This window comes from Nannospalax galili, unplaced genomic scaffold, assembly GCF_000622305.1.
Source record: "Nannospalax galili isolate Female #2095 unplaced genomic scaffold, S.galili_v1.0 scaffold332, whole genome shotgun sequence".
Taxonomy (NCBI): Eukaryota; Metazoa; Chordata; class Mammalia; order Rodentia; family Spalacidae; genus Nannospalax; species Nannospalax galili.
The window spans coordinates 2,425,348-2,441,369 of NW_008333794.1; the positions used below are offsets into that span (position 1 = coordinate 2,425,348).

Genomic DNA, 16,022 nt, shown 5'->3' on the forward strand with positions numbered 1-16,022 from the left:
CATATACCCAAAGAACTCATCCTATTGCACAGACACATGTGCATCCATGTTTGTTGCTGCTCTTTTCACAATAGCTAAGAGATGGAAGCAACCTAAGTGTCCCTCAACTGACGAGTGGATAATGAAAATGTGGTTCATTTATATGATGGAGTTTTACTCAGCAGTAGAGAAAGATGAAATCATGAAATTTGCAGGTAAACAGATGGAACTAGAAACGAAGACTCAGAAACAACAACAACAAAAAAAAACCCCACGACATATGTTCTCCCTCATATATGGATCCTAGCACCAAATCCTGAGAGTATGTATCCAGGCATAACTACAGGAACCAGGATAATGAAAAGGAACCAGGGAGGTAAAGGAAAAGAAAGAATCTGAAAGAGAAGAACAGTAGGAAACAGGTGTTAATAAGGGAGATATGAATAAAAACGAGGTTATTTGAAGGGGGGGAGGGAAGGTTATGCAAGGAACCTATGGGATAAAGGGAAAGGAGCTCAAGAGAAGTGGGACCACAGGAGAAGGGTATTATTAAGGGAGAAATGGGAAAAATGGGAACACCTTAAATGGGGAAACCATGGTGGAAGGGTTAGACAATGCAAGAGATAAATAATACCTGGCTAGTTTAAAAAAAAACCTAGAGGTAATTATATTAATCTAACAACCTACTGACAAATTATAACTAGATCAAGGAATGTATGTCTAGGCAAGGTTTATCTAAGAACGTTTGGTCTTTGCCCAAGCTTTATCTACATGGCAAATGGTAATTAAAAGTACCAGACTGGTGGAACTAACCTTCTTGGATGTTTACAGCCATACTTTGAGGCCTATACTAATTTGGTCAGAGGAACATAAAGGACAGTTTTTGCTCCTTGCCCTCCTAGGTCGACTACTAAGTTCCAGGGGACTATGAGCATCTCTCAAAATGTACTGTAACTGCGGTGAGTCATCTGTCCTCTTGATCAAGGAGGCCATGGAGACCCCATCAAATGGACTTGAACCAGTGTCCAGTCTACAAAGAGGAGGGTCAACACAGAGGACACACCCATTTCCTTTTGAAAGGCCTGAATTTTATGACCATTTGCCAGCAAGTTATCCAAAAATATAATTTTCCTTTTAAAAAAAAACTTAGCCTAGTAGCACCCAGATGTATAGTTTTATGGGAAGCAAGCCTACTGGGCAAAAGTTTGTCAGATGGAGAAGGGAACTACTGGCAAGACTTGGCACTAAAGGTTGAAAAAGAGGAATGAGAGGGCCGGCTGGCTTTCTACATGAGGGACTAGAGGTGAAGCCATTAGCCTAAGGAACAGGTCCTTTACAGTGAGAGGCAGGTCCTGTGTGGAGAGTAAATTAGACGTACCCACAGAACATGTGATGTGTAATGGGACATTGCTAGGGCACCTAGGACAGCTTTGTGCCAGCAAATTAGAATCCAGAGGTCATAAGCTCATGAATGAGGACAAAGAATGACCAGGGTTGAAGTACAGAAGGGACAAAGGGCTGAACAAGGAAAGAGCCTGAAGCTTCTGCTAGACAAAGGGCAGAAGGAGCAGATTTCATCCTGGACCCAGAGATCTCCCTGACCAAAGGCAGAACTTGCCATCTGAAAGGTTCAGGAATGCCTCCAAAGTAATAACTTTACTCCAAAATGAAGGAATCAGCCCAGGATGAGTTGAGTGAGTTACAGCCAACAACTATCCAGTATCTATACAGTTTTATAGGTTTATCTTTCACATGGAAAAACTTTAAACACTGTATTAGTTACATTTTGCTATTGTGACAAAATATATGACTAAGGCAACTTATAGAAGGAAGAGTTTATTTGGGCTTATAATAAGTTCCAGAGGGAGAGTCCATAATAGTGGGAGAGTCATGGAGCAGTTGGCTGGAACAGGAAACAGAAATCTCATCTCAAACATAAACATGAAACAGAGAGAGGCAATGGGAAGTGGAGCAAGGCTATAAACTCTCAAAGTCCACCTCCAGTGACATACTTCCTCCAGCAAGACTACACCTCCTAAACATATCCATAACCTCACCAAACAATGCCACCAACTGGGGACCAAGTATTCAAAGAACCTGAGCCTATGGGGGATATTTCCCAGTCAAACCACCACAGACCCAACTGTGTATTCTGTGACACAATTGAGGAGCACTACAGAAGAATTTCATCTTATATAGGAGCAACATCCCTAACTTGGAAGGCAAGGTGGAAATCATTGTATCTCTTACACTATTTAAATTGTTTTTTTGTTTTGAGACAGGGTCTCCCTGTAGCCCCAGCTGGCCTGGAACTCACTATAGATGAGACTGGCCTCAATCTAACAGAGAGCCACCTTTCTTTGCTTCCTGATTGCTGGGATTAAATATATGCACAACCACACCCAGTACGCTGTTTAAATTTTATATTACTGGTTACACAGATTAAAAAACAACACCTTGAGAGTTGTTCAATCTAACCATACTGTATAGCAGACAGCACAGTGTACATGGTCTTTGACTGCCACTCTTACACACTGTGAATTTGGGAACCCTGGAGCCAGAAGAATGGAGGGCACCATGGAGAAGTCCAGGCCTTTGTACCACCTGCTTCATCAGCCAAGAACAAAGAACAAAAAGACCTGAAGTGCTCCACCTCCCTTCAGAATTTGCTCTTCATTTTCTAATACCATAACACGTGCCAGAAAATGTGAAGGGCTTGGGAAGCATCAATCAGAACCACATAAGTAAAAGCACGTAGTCCTGGTACTAGCACAGTGTATACTCAGACACTGTTTGCTGAGCTGGAAATTCAAACTCAGACACTCCCTTCACTGGAAAGTGGAAGAAATTTTGGCTGCCTGCTTCCTGGCTTTCCAAGCTGGCATTTCCTTTTGTGACTACAAACTGTACTCATTTGAACTGTAAGCCAAGTGGAGCTTAAAGCTGAAGAACATGAGTAAAGATGTGTGAGCTCACCCTTGAAAGATCCTCTGCTAAATGAGTACATGGGAACCCCTCTCCAGGGCCGAGGCCTATGTCCAGCTCTTCTGAGATCAAGAATGACCAAGAACAGGAGAAAGAAATAATACAAAGCAATACAGTACAGAGCACTGATGTGAGGCATTTGAGGAAGCAACCTCAAAGCACTGCTAGGCAATAACATGGTGGGAAGAAAATGTGCTGTACAAATATAAAAGAAGCCCCGACTAAAGCCTTGGAAGGGTATGAATCTCATGCATGGCTGCCACAGAGTGCCAGCTTGGATAGAAGGATTGTCAATTCACTGAGCCAAGTTTGGAATCCAAAACATACATAGTAAAACCCAGAAATTCCAGTGTTAAGAAGTTAATCTTTGTCCTCTTAGAGCTTAAAAGAGATAAGCAGGATACAAGGACTGAAAGGGGGAAGAACAGACTATTAAAAGGCAAAATCAATCTGATAAAGGTAACTTAAACAGAACCCATAGCTAACACACTCAATGAAAAGACTGAATTCTTTTTCCCTAAGCTCAGGCAAGAACATGACTCATAACTTCTATTCAATAGTCTACTGCTGAGTCCAGCCAGTGCAGTAAGAAAAGAAAAAGAGGGTGAGTGAGTTGACTTGGAGTCATCATGCAAGCCTGATGACTTGGTTCAATCCCCAGAACCCAAGGTGAAAGGACAGAACCAATTCCCAAATATTGTTGTCTGGCCTACACACACACACACACACACACACACACACACACACACACACACACACCATGGCACATGCATGCATGCACACGCAGAGGCACACAGAATAATAAAATTTTAAAAAGAAAAAAGAAAGTTAAAAAGTAAAACATCATTTGCAGATATATCTATCTGCAATATACATATATCATCTTACTCACAAAATATCCTAAGGAATCAACAAAAAAGCTACTGAAATAAAGAGACTTAACAATTTACAAGTTACAAGGTCAGTATGCAAAAATCAACTGTATTTCTACATATGAGCAATGACAAATCCAAGGATGATATTAAGAAAATGATTTTATTTACAATAATATCAAAAAGAATAAAATACTTGGGGATAAATTTAAGAAAAGCAGCTTAAGACCTGTATACTTGAAGTACAAAATATTGCTAATAAAAATTAAGGACAATGTAATAAACAGAAATACTTCATATTCACAGGCTGAGATTCCACATTGTTAAATAGTAATTCTGGGGACTGAGGAAATGGCTCAGTAGATAAAGGTTGAGAACCAGAGTTTGGCTCCCCAGAACCTATGTAAAAACTGTTAGGCATGATGGCTGCCTGTACACAGCACCAGAGAGGCAGAGACAGAGGAACCTGTCAGAGGCAGAGACAGGGGCAGGGTGGCTAGCTAGACTAGCTAGAACCAGCAAGCTCCAGGTTCAGAGAGAGACTGTCTCAATAAATAAAAATGGGGAGCAATTGAGGAAGACACCTGAGGTCAACTTCAGCCCCCCCCCACAACACACACACACACACACACACACACACACACACACACACACACACAAAGCAATTCTTCGAAGTAGTTTATAGATTTAATCCCAACAGGCTTTTTTGTAAAAGCTAACAAACTGATCCTAAATTGTACACAGAAATGCAAAAGGCTCAAAATAGCTAAAACAGTCTTGAAAAAGAACAAGGTTGGAGGCTTTACTTTACATTGCCCAATTGTGAAGCCACAAAGCTATAATAATCATAAAAAAGACAAAGATCAATGGAACAAAACAGAAAGTCCAGAAATAAGCTGTCATGTTTACACTTGGTGAGTTTTCACAAAGATTGCAAAGTAAAATTCAATGGGGAAAAAACAGTCTTTTCAACCAACCAATGTAGTCTGGAAAATAAGATACCTCACGAAGAAACAATGTATTTCTGAGGATTCAGCAAACTGGTACCAGAGCAAAGTCCAACACACCACTGATTTTGTAAACAAGTTATCACTGGAGCATAGCCACACCCACTCATTAACAGGTCTTGATGGCTGCCTTTACCAACAACTGGCAAACCTAGGCAGTCATGACAGACTGCTTTACAAAGCCTCAAGTACTTACCTGGTTCTTTCTGAGGAGATTTAGTCATCTCAGTTTAGAACCGACTTTGCAACAGACAAAAATTAACTCACAACAAAAAAATAACTCAAAACAAGAGGAAATTTCCATGACTTTAAACCAGGCAAAGGTTTCCTAGATACAACAATAAAAATACAACAAAAATTTTTTTTTGTTTTGGTCTTTTTGAGACAGGGTCTCCCTGTAGCCCCAGCTGTCCTGGAACTCACTATGTAGACCAGGCTGGCCTTGAACTCACAGAGATCCACCTGCCTCTGCCTCCCGAGTGCTGGGATTAAAGGCATGTGCTACCACACCCAGCTACAAGTTTTTTTAAGATCAAAATTATAAACACTTGCATGTCAAAAATGGAAACAAGCTACATATTGGAAAAAAATACTTTCAAAATCAGAATGTAATAAAGGGTTTGGGTCCAGCACACAGAAAACATAACAGGATGATGAAAAGACAAATAAGCCAATTAGAATGGGGAAACGAAATGAATATACATTTCACCAAAGAAAATACATCAGCAGCAAATAAGCCCATGAAAAGATGTACATCAGAATGGCTTACTAGTGAGATGCAAATTCAAACCACAACATGGATACCACTTCACACCACTAGAATTCCTACCTTCAAAAAGAGGTTATTACAAGTGTCCAGAAGGATATGAATTTCAACCCTCAGGTATTGCTGAAGGAACCATGGTAGAGTCTCTTTAGGAACAACTTGGCAGTTTCTTAAAAAGTTAAAACTTATCAAATTCATAAACAGAATAACCCAATGAATCTATGCTTAGGTTTCTATCTATGGGAAATAACAACATATGTGGAAACAAATATCCACAATGGTTTTATTCATTATTGCCTAGAATGGGAAACAAGCAAATGTCAACCAATTGGTGACTGAATAAACAAAACACTCTGTAGAGCCATACAACAAGATACTGTTCAGTAATGAAAAGGAACACACCACTGATGTGCAACACTACCAAGTAAGCAACACCAAAAAACGTTTAGCAGAGCTGGGTGTGGCTCAGTGGTGGAGGACTTACCTAGAATGCATAAGACACTGGGTTCCATCTATTCAAAGAGTTGAAATAAACAAAAGAAACCAGGAATAACAGATATATAACCCACCTACACAAATTGTCCAGAAAACACAAATTTACAGAGGGAGAAGGAATACATGGCTACCTGGATTTGGTGGTAGGAAATGAGAAGTGTCTCAATATAGTATTCTTGAAAGGGAGGGAGGAAGGAAGAGAGGGAGGGAGGGAAAGACAGGAGAGAGGGAGAGGGAAGGGAGGGAAGGAAGGGAAGGAAGGAGGGAAGGGAGAAAGAAGAGAGAAAAGAAAGAAAACAAAAGTTGACATCATACCATCAAATTTTTGAACAGCTGCTCCAGACTGGAGGTACAATGTAACTTCCAGGATATCATGTTCACAGCTTTGTCTGACATCCAGGGCCCAGGTTGACCCTGCTACCTGGCCAGCCTTCTCAAAAACTCTCACTCCTCATGGAGGCCAGCCATTTTGATGTTGCTCCAGAGTCAGAGCCTGGGCCAAGTCTTCCACTAATTCACCACGTGACCTTGGATTACATCCCATCCTGAATCTGCTTCCACACTTGCAAGATACAGGTGACATCTCACCTCTAAGATGGAGATAATGATACCTCACAAGGTCAACATGTGCAGCTCTTAATATGATTAGCACAACACTTAGTACAGTGCACATATGTACTCTTCACAGGACTGCCTCAGGTCATTCCATCTATGTCACCTCCTCAGCAAGGCCAGGCATTTTCTCACCAACCCATCTCAAGTAAGATAAGCCCCATTACTCTTTTCATCCTTTTAATTTCCCTCTCAGAACCTGCACTTTTTTTTTCATTGTGGTTCTTTTTTCCCAGTCTGTTCCCCCTACTAGGTCTCCATGATGGCTGAGAACTTTGTTCCTCATTGCCTCTATATGGCCAGGCCAATGCCAGGCAAACAACATTGCAGTAAGCATTTGCTGAGGTGACTAACTGGCAGCTCAGGCAGTGTTCTGGCAAGGAGCCTCTCTGGCATCTGCCATCTTGTATCTCACTCATCTTTTTTGGTCTTTCTCTTCCCCAATAGTCCAGAACCAGGCTCAGAGTAACAATGAATAATGGTACATTTGATCTAGTCAGATGACTGGAATGAGTTTGGGGACCTGGCTGAATAAGTGGGTTCTTGAAGTGTGTGGAGCAATAGGAGGTAAATAACTGGAAAGGGGAAGCAGTTTGGGAACTATGAGAAGTCTGGATGTCAACAAACAATCAAATTCAGCTGAGGTATTAGAAGGTCTGCTTACACAGGGTGGTGAAGAAAAAGGGAGACATAGTAGACTTTGTTGCCATATGCCATATGCCTTTTCTTAAAGATGCTGAGGTTCAATGTACTGGTCAAAACAATTATGTATTTCAATCTTTATGTATTTCATGCATGCTTGCTCTAAAAATTGGAGTTGAATATAATTGCAACATTTTGCATCAATTAAATTTCATTTACCTTCCAGAGTCAGAGCTTGAACTTACTATGCAAATTTATGCAAATGAGTATGTAAATGAGCAGGGCCTTAACCCTTAATTTTAAGGAAACTAGAGCACCAGGATCAGACCCCAGGGATTAAATGCAAGTGGTCGCTATGAATATTTAATTTTCTCTGAAGGAGTTAGGACAGGTAATCTTTGGCATCTACCTTCTATTAACTTTTTATTCATTCACCTGGGAAACTGCTTTGTTGATCTGATTTTTTTTTTGGCGGGGGGTGGGGGTGGGTTGTTTTGTTTTTTTAACAGGGTCTCTCTAGTCCCAGCCACCTGGAACTCATATGTAGACCAGGCTGGTCTTGATCTCACAGAGACCAGTCTGCCTCAGCCTCCCGAGAGCTGGGATTAAAAATGTGCACCTCCAAGCCCGGGACTGATTTTTTTTTTCCTTTTGCTGATTTTATATTCACCTGCCTAAAGACAAAGTTAATGTTTTGTTTTTTTAACAGGGTCTCTCTAGTCCCAGCCACCTGGAACTCATATGTAGACCAGGCTGGTCTTGATCTCACAGAGACCAGTCTGCCTCAGCCTCCCGAGAGCTGGGATTAAAAATGTGCACCTCCAAGCCCGGGACTGATTTTTTTTTTCCTTTTGCTGATTTTATATTCACCTGCCTAAAGACAAAGTTAACTTCCCAACCCTCAATCAAACACATCATTACCATTACATCTTTTCTTCCATCTTCCTCTTTCAAATCAGGCATACAAGGAAGGAAGACATGACTTTCCCAGCATGGGGCCAAGTACCTCACTGTGTACCTCTGAACAAGCCATTTATTTTCTCAGATTAGTCTGCTCAACTAGAAAAGGAAGCTAACAACTCCCAAAGTTCTCTCTAGTTTAAATACTTGACCAAACTAAATAGGGTACCAGCATCCCTGCAGGCCAGGTAGAAGCAATGTCAAAATTTTCAGGCAGCCAAAATGTGTATCAGGCTGGCTGGAAGTTTGAAATGAGAAAAGATCTAGATTAAAGTCATAAATATTACTCAACTAGTGCCTTAGACAAACATGCTTAACCTCTCCAAGCCTGATTTTCCAACTCTAAATTGTTTATAGTAGGAGCTGGTCAGTGGATAAGAGCACTTCCCTAGGTATAGTTCCCAGCACTCACATCCAGAGGCTCACAATCACCTGTAACTCCAGTTCAGGGAATCTCACCCTCTTCTGACGATCATGGATGGCCACATGTAGTATATAAATAGGTACACACATATACCCATAAAATAAAAATAAATCTTCAAAACAAGAGAGAGAATATTTCTAAGCATTTGTAAAATACAGAATTATTAGGAAAACTAGAAATAAAAAGTCATTTTCAGTCAACTTAAAAGCCATCTCCAACACTTCCCTGAACACTTGAAAACTCAGACCATTATTCCCCCCAAACAGGAGACTTAGTGACAAAGGTGGAGACCATCCTGAGTTAAAGCTTTCCTCCTAAATTCTACCTCAGCATCTTGCCTCTCAGCCTTCCAACAGAAACTTATCTTTCCCCCATTTCATTCTTGACACAAGCCAAATCAGCAAGGATACACAGCACCTGGTAAGTACTCAACATGCTGCAGACTCTGGGAGAGGCCCCCACAAATCACTCTGCATGTCCTCTCCTCTCCACATATACCTTTATCTTATCCTTATCTCAACTTTTTTCTTTCAATGAGACAAATGTAACCCAAGAAATAACTTGTTCAGATAAGGTCACACAGCTAATTAGCCTGAAGTCTTTTTTGAACTACCTCTCTAATTCACCTTGTCCAAACTCTTATTTTGTTTAAATTTGATTCTGTTCATGGGTTCATTCACTTAACCACTCAACAATGATTGAAAAGGCACCCACTATCTGTCATGCACAGTAGTTCAACAAACAGTCTTGGAGTTGACCTACTTCATTCCTAAGTCTCCTACAGGTGATCTATGTGACCTTGGATATGTTGACAGCACCTCAGTTCTGGGTAATCTATAAAATGGGCTACAGGAATTCTACTTCTCTCACACGTCTGTTGAAAATTAAATAATACCTTTAAAGGGCTGCCACTGTGCACTGAAATATGAGCTGCACTTATTCTCCCAGGTTCTGGGAATAAAGTCTTGAATCACACAAGAACCTCACTCACCTAAGCAGCTTAAGTTCTAACAGACACAATAACCACACTGTTTCAAACTGTGACCATGCTATGAAAATCACACATGTGACAATGGTGTAAGAAGCTGCTTGAAACTCTGGTGGTCAAGGAAGAATTCTTGGATGACAATCTGAGCTGTAGCAAGAATAACGAAAGCCAGATTAACGACATGTGAGGAGAAACAGCAAACGCTGAGATCTTGTGCTTCAAGCGAACTGGGGTCTTCAGGGAAGAACAAGGAGGTCCTGAGGCTAGATAAGCATATATATGGAGGTGATGGAACAGGCCCAGGACGGAGTCAGAGGGTACCAGGACAGCTTGTAAAGGCAAGTGACTTATTTAATCAACTTTAACAGGGTAGAGGCCCTGTAGGATTGGGGGGGGGCACAGGACCTAATAGTATACTGTTCGCAAATTGGCCCCAAGGAGAAAGAGTGAGCAGGGGTGAAAACGGTGGACCACGTCGGGAAGTGCTGCAGTCGGAGAAGCCGGGTTCTAAGGATGGGAGGGCTCCGAACAAATTCAGAAAACGGAAGAGCTAAACTGGTGGGCGCCGGCTCGCGGCTGCAGGCTTCCCTCTGGGGCCAACGGCCTCCCCACCTGTCCAGTTTTCTCGCACAGCAGCTCCCATTCCCGCCCGCCCGCGCCCTCCGGCCGCCCCGCCGCGCCGCTCACCCGGATGCCCTGCAGCACCCGGACCCGCTCCTCCTCGTCCATGCCGAAGGACACCCTTCGGGCCTCGGCACTCTCGGAGCTGCCCATGACAGGAGGCTGGGCGGCAACGCCAGCCGGCTCCGGAGCAACAAGACCACCCCTGCGCGGCTGCCGACGCTAGCGACGGGCACAGGCGATTAACACCGCTCCCCATTGGCCGCTGCAGGGAGCTCGCCCAATCCAGGTGGCGCGTGCCCGCAGTGCCTTGTGGGGGTTGTAGTGCAACTTCTGGGTGCTGTGTAGGGGCGGGGTGTAGTGCGGTGGGGGTGTGGTGGTCTGAGGCCCCGGACCCGAGTAGGTGGGATAGTGGAATGAAGAGCCACAGAGTGGCGGAGGCGGTGTCCAGTTCCTTCGTAAAGGTTATCCTAGAAGCTCAGAAGAGACCATCGAGGCCGCTGAGGTAACCATCCTTGGGCTGGTTTATGTCAAGTAACACCAGGCTCCTGGCAAGCACTGACTCACCCCACCTGATATGACCTGCCTTATACAGCTTCAGTCATGAAGGAATGGAAGCACAAGTAAATAAATTTACTGTAATGAATGGAAAACAGCACCGTACTACCACGAGAAAAGGTAATAAATCAGTAACCTCAGCCGGGCTTGGTGGCGCATGTCAGCACTCAGGAGGTAAAGGCAGGAGGTGGATCTCCGAACTGGAGGTCAGCCAGGTGTACAGAGTGAATTCCAGGTCAACTCGGGCAACAGGGAGACCTCTGACAGAGGACAGAGGGTTAATGCATATCAACTCTCAACAGAGAAGCTTATGGTACTACTTGTGCTTTGATTCCTTCATGACGGAAGCTGAATACCGCTCCCCCCATCTCAAACTCAAGATCCTTCTGCCTCAGGCTCCCTAGTGCTGAGATTACAGGCATGTGCCATCACTCCCAGCTTGAAATCTTTTTCCTTAATGTAGGTATTTGTCAGTGTAAACTTCACTTTTAAAAAATGTTTTTGCAGGACTAGAGAGATGGCTCAGTGATTAAGAGCACTGACTGTTCTTGCAGAGGACCAGGGTTCAAATCCCAGCACCCACATGGCAGGTAACAACTGTCCTAACTTCAGTTCCAGGGGACCCGATGCCCTCTTCTGACCTCCACAGGCATTGAAGGACACAGGTGCACTTATATGCAGCCAATACACTCATACAAATCAAAATAATTTTAAAAATTTTAATGCTTTTCCAAGTCAGTGAGATGACTCAGCAGGTAACTCACTTTCTACCAAGCCCAATGACCTGAGTTTAATCTCCAGGATCCATGTGGTGGAAGGAGAGAACTGATTCCTCCCTTCACATACACGGTGTGGCACTAACATTTGCACACCTATACACACATCCACACATCCACACACACCATGTAATAAAAAATAATCGACCCCAAGCTCAGTTAGCAAGTCCAATAAACTTAAGATTCTTCAAAAAAAATAGATGCTTTTGCTATATTCTTTATGATTTGTTATTTTTGTTTCCATTTTTGTCTCACAGTACCTTTTTGTTTGTTTTTTGTTTGTTTTGTTTTTTTTGAGACGGTCTCCCTGTAGCCCCAGCTGGCCTGGAACTTATGTCAGCCAGACTGAACTTGATCTCACAGAGATCCTCCTGACTCTGCCGCTTGAGTGCTGGGATTAAAGGTGTACACCAACATGCCTGACTTTACATTATCTTTTTATTTCCCTTTTGATTTCTTCTTTAGCCCATTGTGTTGTTTTAATTTCCTCACATTTATGAGTTTGCCAAAATTCCTTCTATGGTACTGATTTTTCATTAAAAAGAAAAAGAACTATCTGCCATAGTTTGGATCTTAAATGTCCCTCAAAGGCCCATGGCTTGAAGGCTTTGTTCCCAGGAAAGCACTGTTAGAACACGATGAACCCCTTAATAGTCATTAAGTCATTGAACAGCATGTATTTGAAGTGAGTAGCCTCTGCCTGTTCCTGTCTTTGGCTTTCTGGCTGAGGTGAATGGTTTGGCTCTGCCATGCTATCTCTGCCATAATGCAGCATCTCACCACAGGCAATAGGCTCACGCATTCATGTGCTGAAATTTCCAAAACCATGTGCCAAAATAAAACTCTTCTCTATAAATTGGTGATCTCAGATATTTGTTATTATGGCAGAAAACTGACTAACACAGCATCTGAAAAGGAAATTAAGAAAACTATATCACTTATGATAGCACTGAAAAAGTTTAGTGAGCTTGGAAATAAATTTAAACATGTACAATGAAACAATGGCATCAATGAAGGGTGTTGTATAAGGTACAAATATAATATCCTGTGTTCACAGAATGGAAAAATAATGTTAAAATATCCATACCGCCCAAAACAGTCTACAGTTTCAGAGAAATCACTGTCAAAATTCCAATGGTGCTTGTCACAGAAATAGAAAAAGAACAATCCAGAAACTTCACATGGAACCACAAGAGACCCCAGATAAATGTATCATCATACTATATGCCTTAAATACATAGTTTTGTCAATTACACCTTCATAAACTGAAGGGGTGATCAAATTGTGGACAATTCTGGACATAATTTGTACTCAAGAGCTACCATAGGACCAAGCTGAAGGTAGTCTCTAGCTTTGACCATGTCAGGTCAGTCATCTAAGGATAGTTCCTCAGAGAAGGCAGCATCTGTGAGTTGTCCACATCTCACACCCGTAACAGTAGGAGACAGCCTTAGTGGCCAGTAAACAAAGTCCAGGTGAGACACCTCAAGCATTCACTGTATGTTTCAAATATTCTCAGTCTCCTGGGACACCTAGATGGGTTCTGTGACAATGAGAAAGGTAAACAAATTGAGGAAAGGACTGGCTTTTATTTTTGGGTCAAATGATGAAATGATGAATACATTGAACAAATTCAGCAAAATAAGAATCAGGGCCAAGGGTGACCCTACGACTATGTGGCTTTACCACTTCTGTGAAAAGTCTTAAGGAGTCTTGGAATTTCACAGGCCTTACAGTCTGGGAGGGAGGATTTACACATGACTGACACCCCAGTAGATACTTATCCCCATTTCATGGATAACTGAGGAACAAACAGGTAGGTAAATATAATGTAACATGATGAATCAAAAGTAAGATGAGGATTTTTTCCCAGTGTGGATCAAACCTAGGACCTCATGCATGCCAGGCTAGCACTTTTCTTCTGATCTACACTCCCAGCCTAGGATAGCATTTGAATAAAGGCACTGTGATAGGAAGGAAGAGGAAAGGAAAGGAGGAAAATAATTGCATGTTTTTATGTTAATCCATAGCCAGTTATTGAGTCTAGAAAACCTTGATTGCTATGATCCTTCCTAAGGCCCTGGAAATTGGAGCTCTAGGAGAGGTAAAATGTGTCACTCCCTAGTGAATTGCCATGTGCCATCCTTTCTTCCTTAACAACAGAACCCCAATTTCCTTCAGTATAGCCATGTGCCCACTAGGAAAAAAAAGCCTGGTTCTTACTGGTCAAACTTGGGTCAGTTTAAGAGTGGCTAGAGAAATGGCTCAGTAGTAAAGAGCATTTTCTACAAAAGACCTGGGATCACTTTCTAGCACCTACATGGCAACTGGCAAGCTGCCTATAACTTCAGTTCCAAGGGATCTGATGCCCTCTTCTAGCTTCTGTGGGCTCTTGCACACACATGGTGCATGTAAACTCACATAGACACATACACATAAGTTAAAGAAATAAATCTTTAATGATAACAATAGAAAACAATGTCTTACAACACATTTAATTTTTAAAATATTGTATTTATTAATTTTATTTTATGGGTATGAGTGCATTGCTTATAAGTGCACCTATTTTGTGCAATGCCTGCAGAGGTCAGAAGGCATTGGGTTCCCCTGGAACTAGAGTTGTGGACAGTTACTAGCAACCATATGGGTGCTGGGAATGAAACCCCAATCCTCTGCAAGAGTAGCCAGTGCTCTTAACCACTGAGCAATCTCTCCAGCCCTTCAACTTTTTTCTTAATTCATTAGTCCACTCTTTTTAAAATTCTGTTTTATGTAGGCTGGAGAGATAGCTCAGTGGTTAAGAGCACTGACTGCTCTTGGAGAGGACCCAAGCTCTACTGCTAGCAACCACATGGTGCTAACAACCACCCATAATCCAATTCCAGGGGATCACAATGCCATCTTCTGACCTCCTTAGAAATTGCATGACACAGGTGCACTTACACACATGCAGGCAATACACTCATACACATAAAAATAATAAATAAAAAAATTTTAAATTGTTTTATTTACTATTAGTATGCATGTGTGTGGGAACCTAAAAGCCCCACCTTGCAGAAGTCAGAGAGGAAGTTACTGGGGCACAGCCTGACTTGCTTTGAAAGTCTGAAGAATACTTCCACACTGCTGAGGAGTGCATGATCAGCACGTGACCATCCTTAAGATACACTCTGGGGGGCGGGGGATTTCCAGGTGCCTTTATAAGCTCTGTAACACCTGCAATAAATGAGTCCCTGCTTGACTAGGCTCCCGGTTGTGTCTGATTGTCCCTGGTACTGGGGGCAGCGTGGGCTGGCCAATGGTGCGCTTACTCATCCCCAATCATCACAGGGGTCGCTGGCTCCAACTCCCGGCAGCTGGTGCCCAGCGTGGTGCTTGAAGGAAGGTGAAAAGAAGAAAAGAAAGAAGAAAGAAAGAAGAAAAACGGATTGGGCCAATCAGGAAGTTCGGGGTAAGCGAGACCTGGAAAGATGGGTAAAGCAACTTTTAAGCTTGAGGACCCAGCACTTAAAGCACTGAGAGATATGCTTAAAAACAGGGGATTGGATCTGTCAGATCTGGTAGCTCAAAAGGTTTGGGCAGAGGCGATGCATTTGGCTCCCTGACTACTTGGGGCTAATGTTTTTTTTTTTTTTTTACTGGGGATACATGGGAATCATGGGAAGAGTTTGAGGAAGAAGGCAGAAATGCAACAGAAGTGAAACCAAAAGTGGCCAAAGTAATAAGCGGCACCTCAGTCGTGCCCTGGCCAGATTCAGAGCCTCCCAGGACCCATGAAAACAGGACCCATGGGTGCCTTTTTCAGAAGGGTGGGGCAGGGCAGAGTGCACAAGTCAGGGGCCTGCACGAAAGCTGGGCGGGGGACCGCCCCTCCAGCTGGTAACTGGTGGTGGCCGCCAAGCGCATTAAAAAAAAAAAAAAACCACCATTGGTGGTGCACTGCAACTGGCTATGGGATGGCTGGGAAGGCCCAGTTCAGGGAAGGTGGCTCTGCCCCCCCATGCATTCCACAGGCAGCCGGGGAACCACCCTGCCCCCTAGTGTTACAGCTCCGTTGGCAGCAGCGCTCACTGAATCCTGGGCTGAGGGAGCCCTTAGTAAATGCCTACAATGTTTTCACTGATGGGGGCAGATGAGAAACCAAAAAGATATGTCCACACTTGTGATGGCTCAGCTCAATTCAAGGAACTCATGGCCATTGCTTTCTGACAGTATTCAGACTCGTATGCTCCTTAGAGAGAGAGAAGCCCCTATTTTCTTACAGCATCTTAGGGGGCACCAAGGATTGCCTGGGCTTTTATCCCAAGGCAATGCAGAGGCAGACAAGATGGCTTATT

The 16,022-nt window shown here is 42.9% G+C and overlaps 1 protein-coding gene across 1 annotated transcript in view; it reads right to left on the reverse strand.

Annotated features, from left to right (window-relative positions):
* The window catches only part of Chchd6 (coiled-coil-helix-coiled-coil-helix domain containing 6), a 266,137-nt gene extending 255,558 nt beyond the window's left edge, over positions 1 to 10,579 (reverse strand). Inside the window, exon 1 of the mRNA XM_008828575.2 lies at positions 10,418 to 10,579. Coding sequence (XP_008826797.1) covers positions 10,418 to 10,504 — 87 coding nt within the window. The 5' untranslated portion in view covers positions 10,505 to 10,579. The remainder of the gene's footprint in view (positions 1 to 10,417) is intronic.
* Positions 10,580 to 16,022: the final 5,443 nt, after the last annotated feature.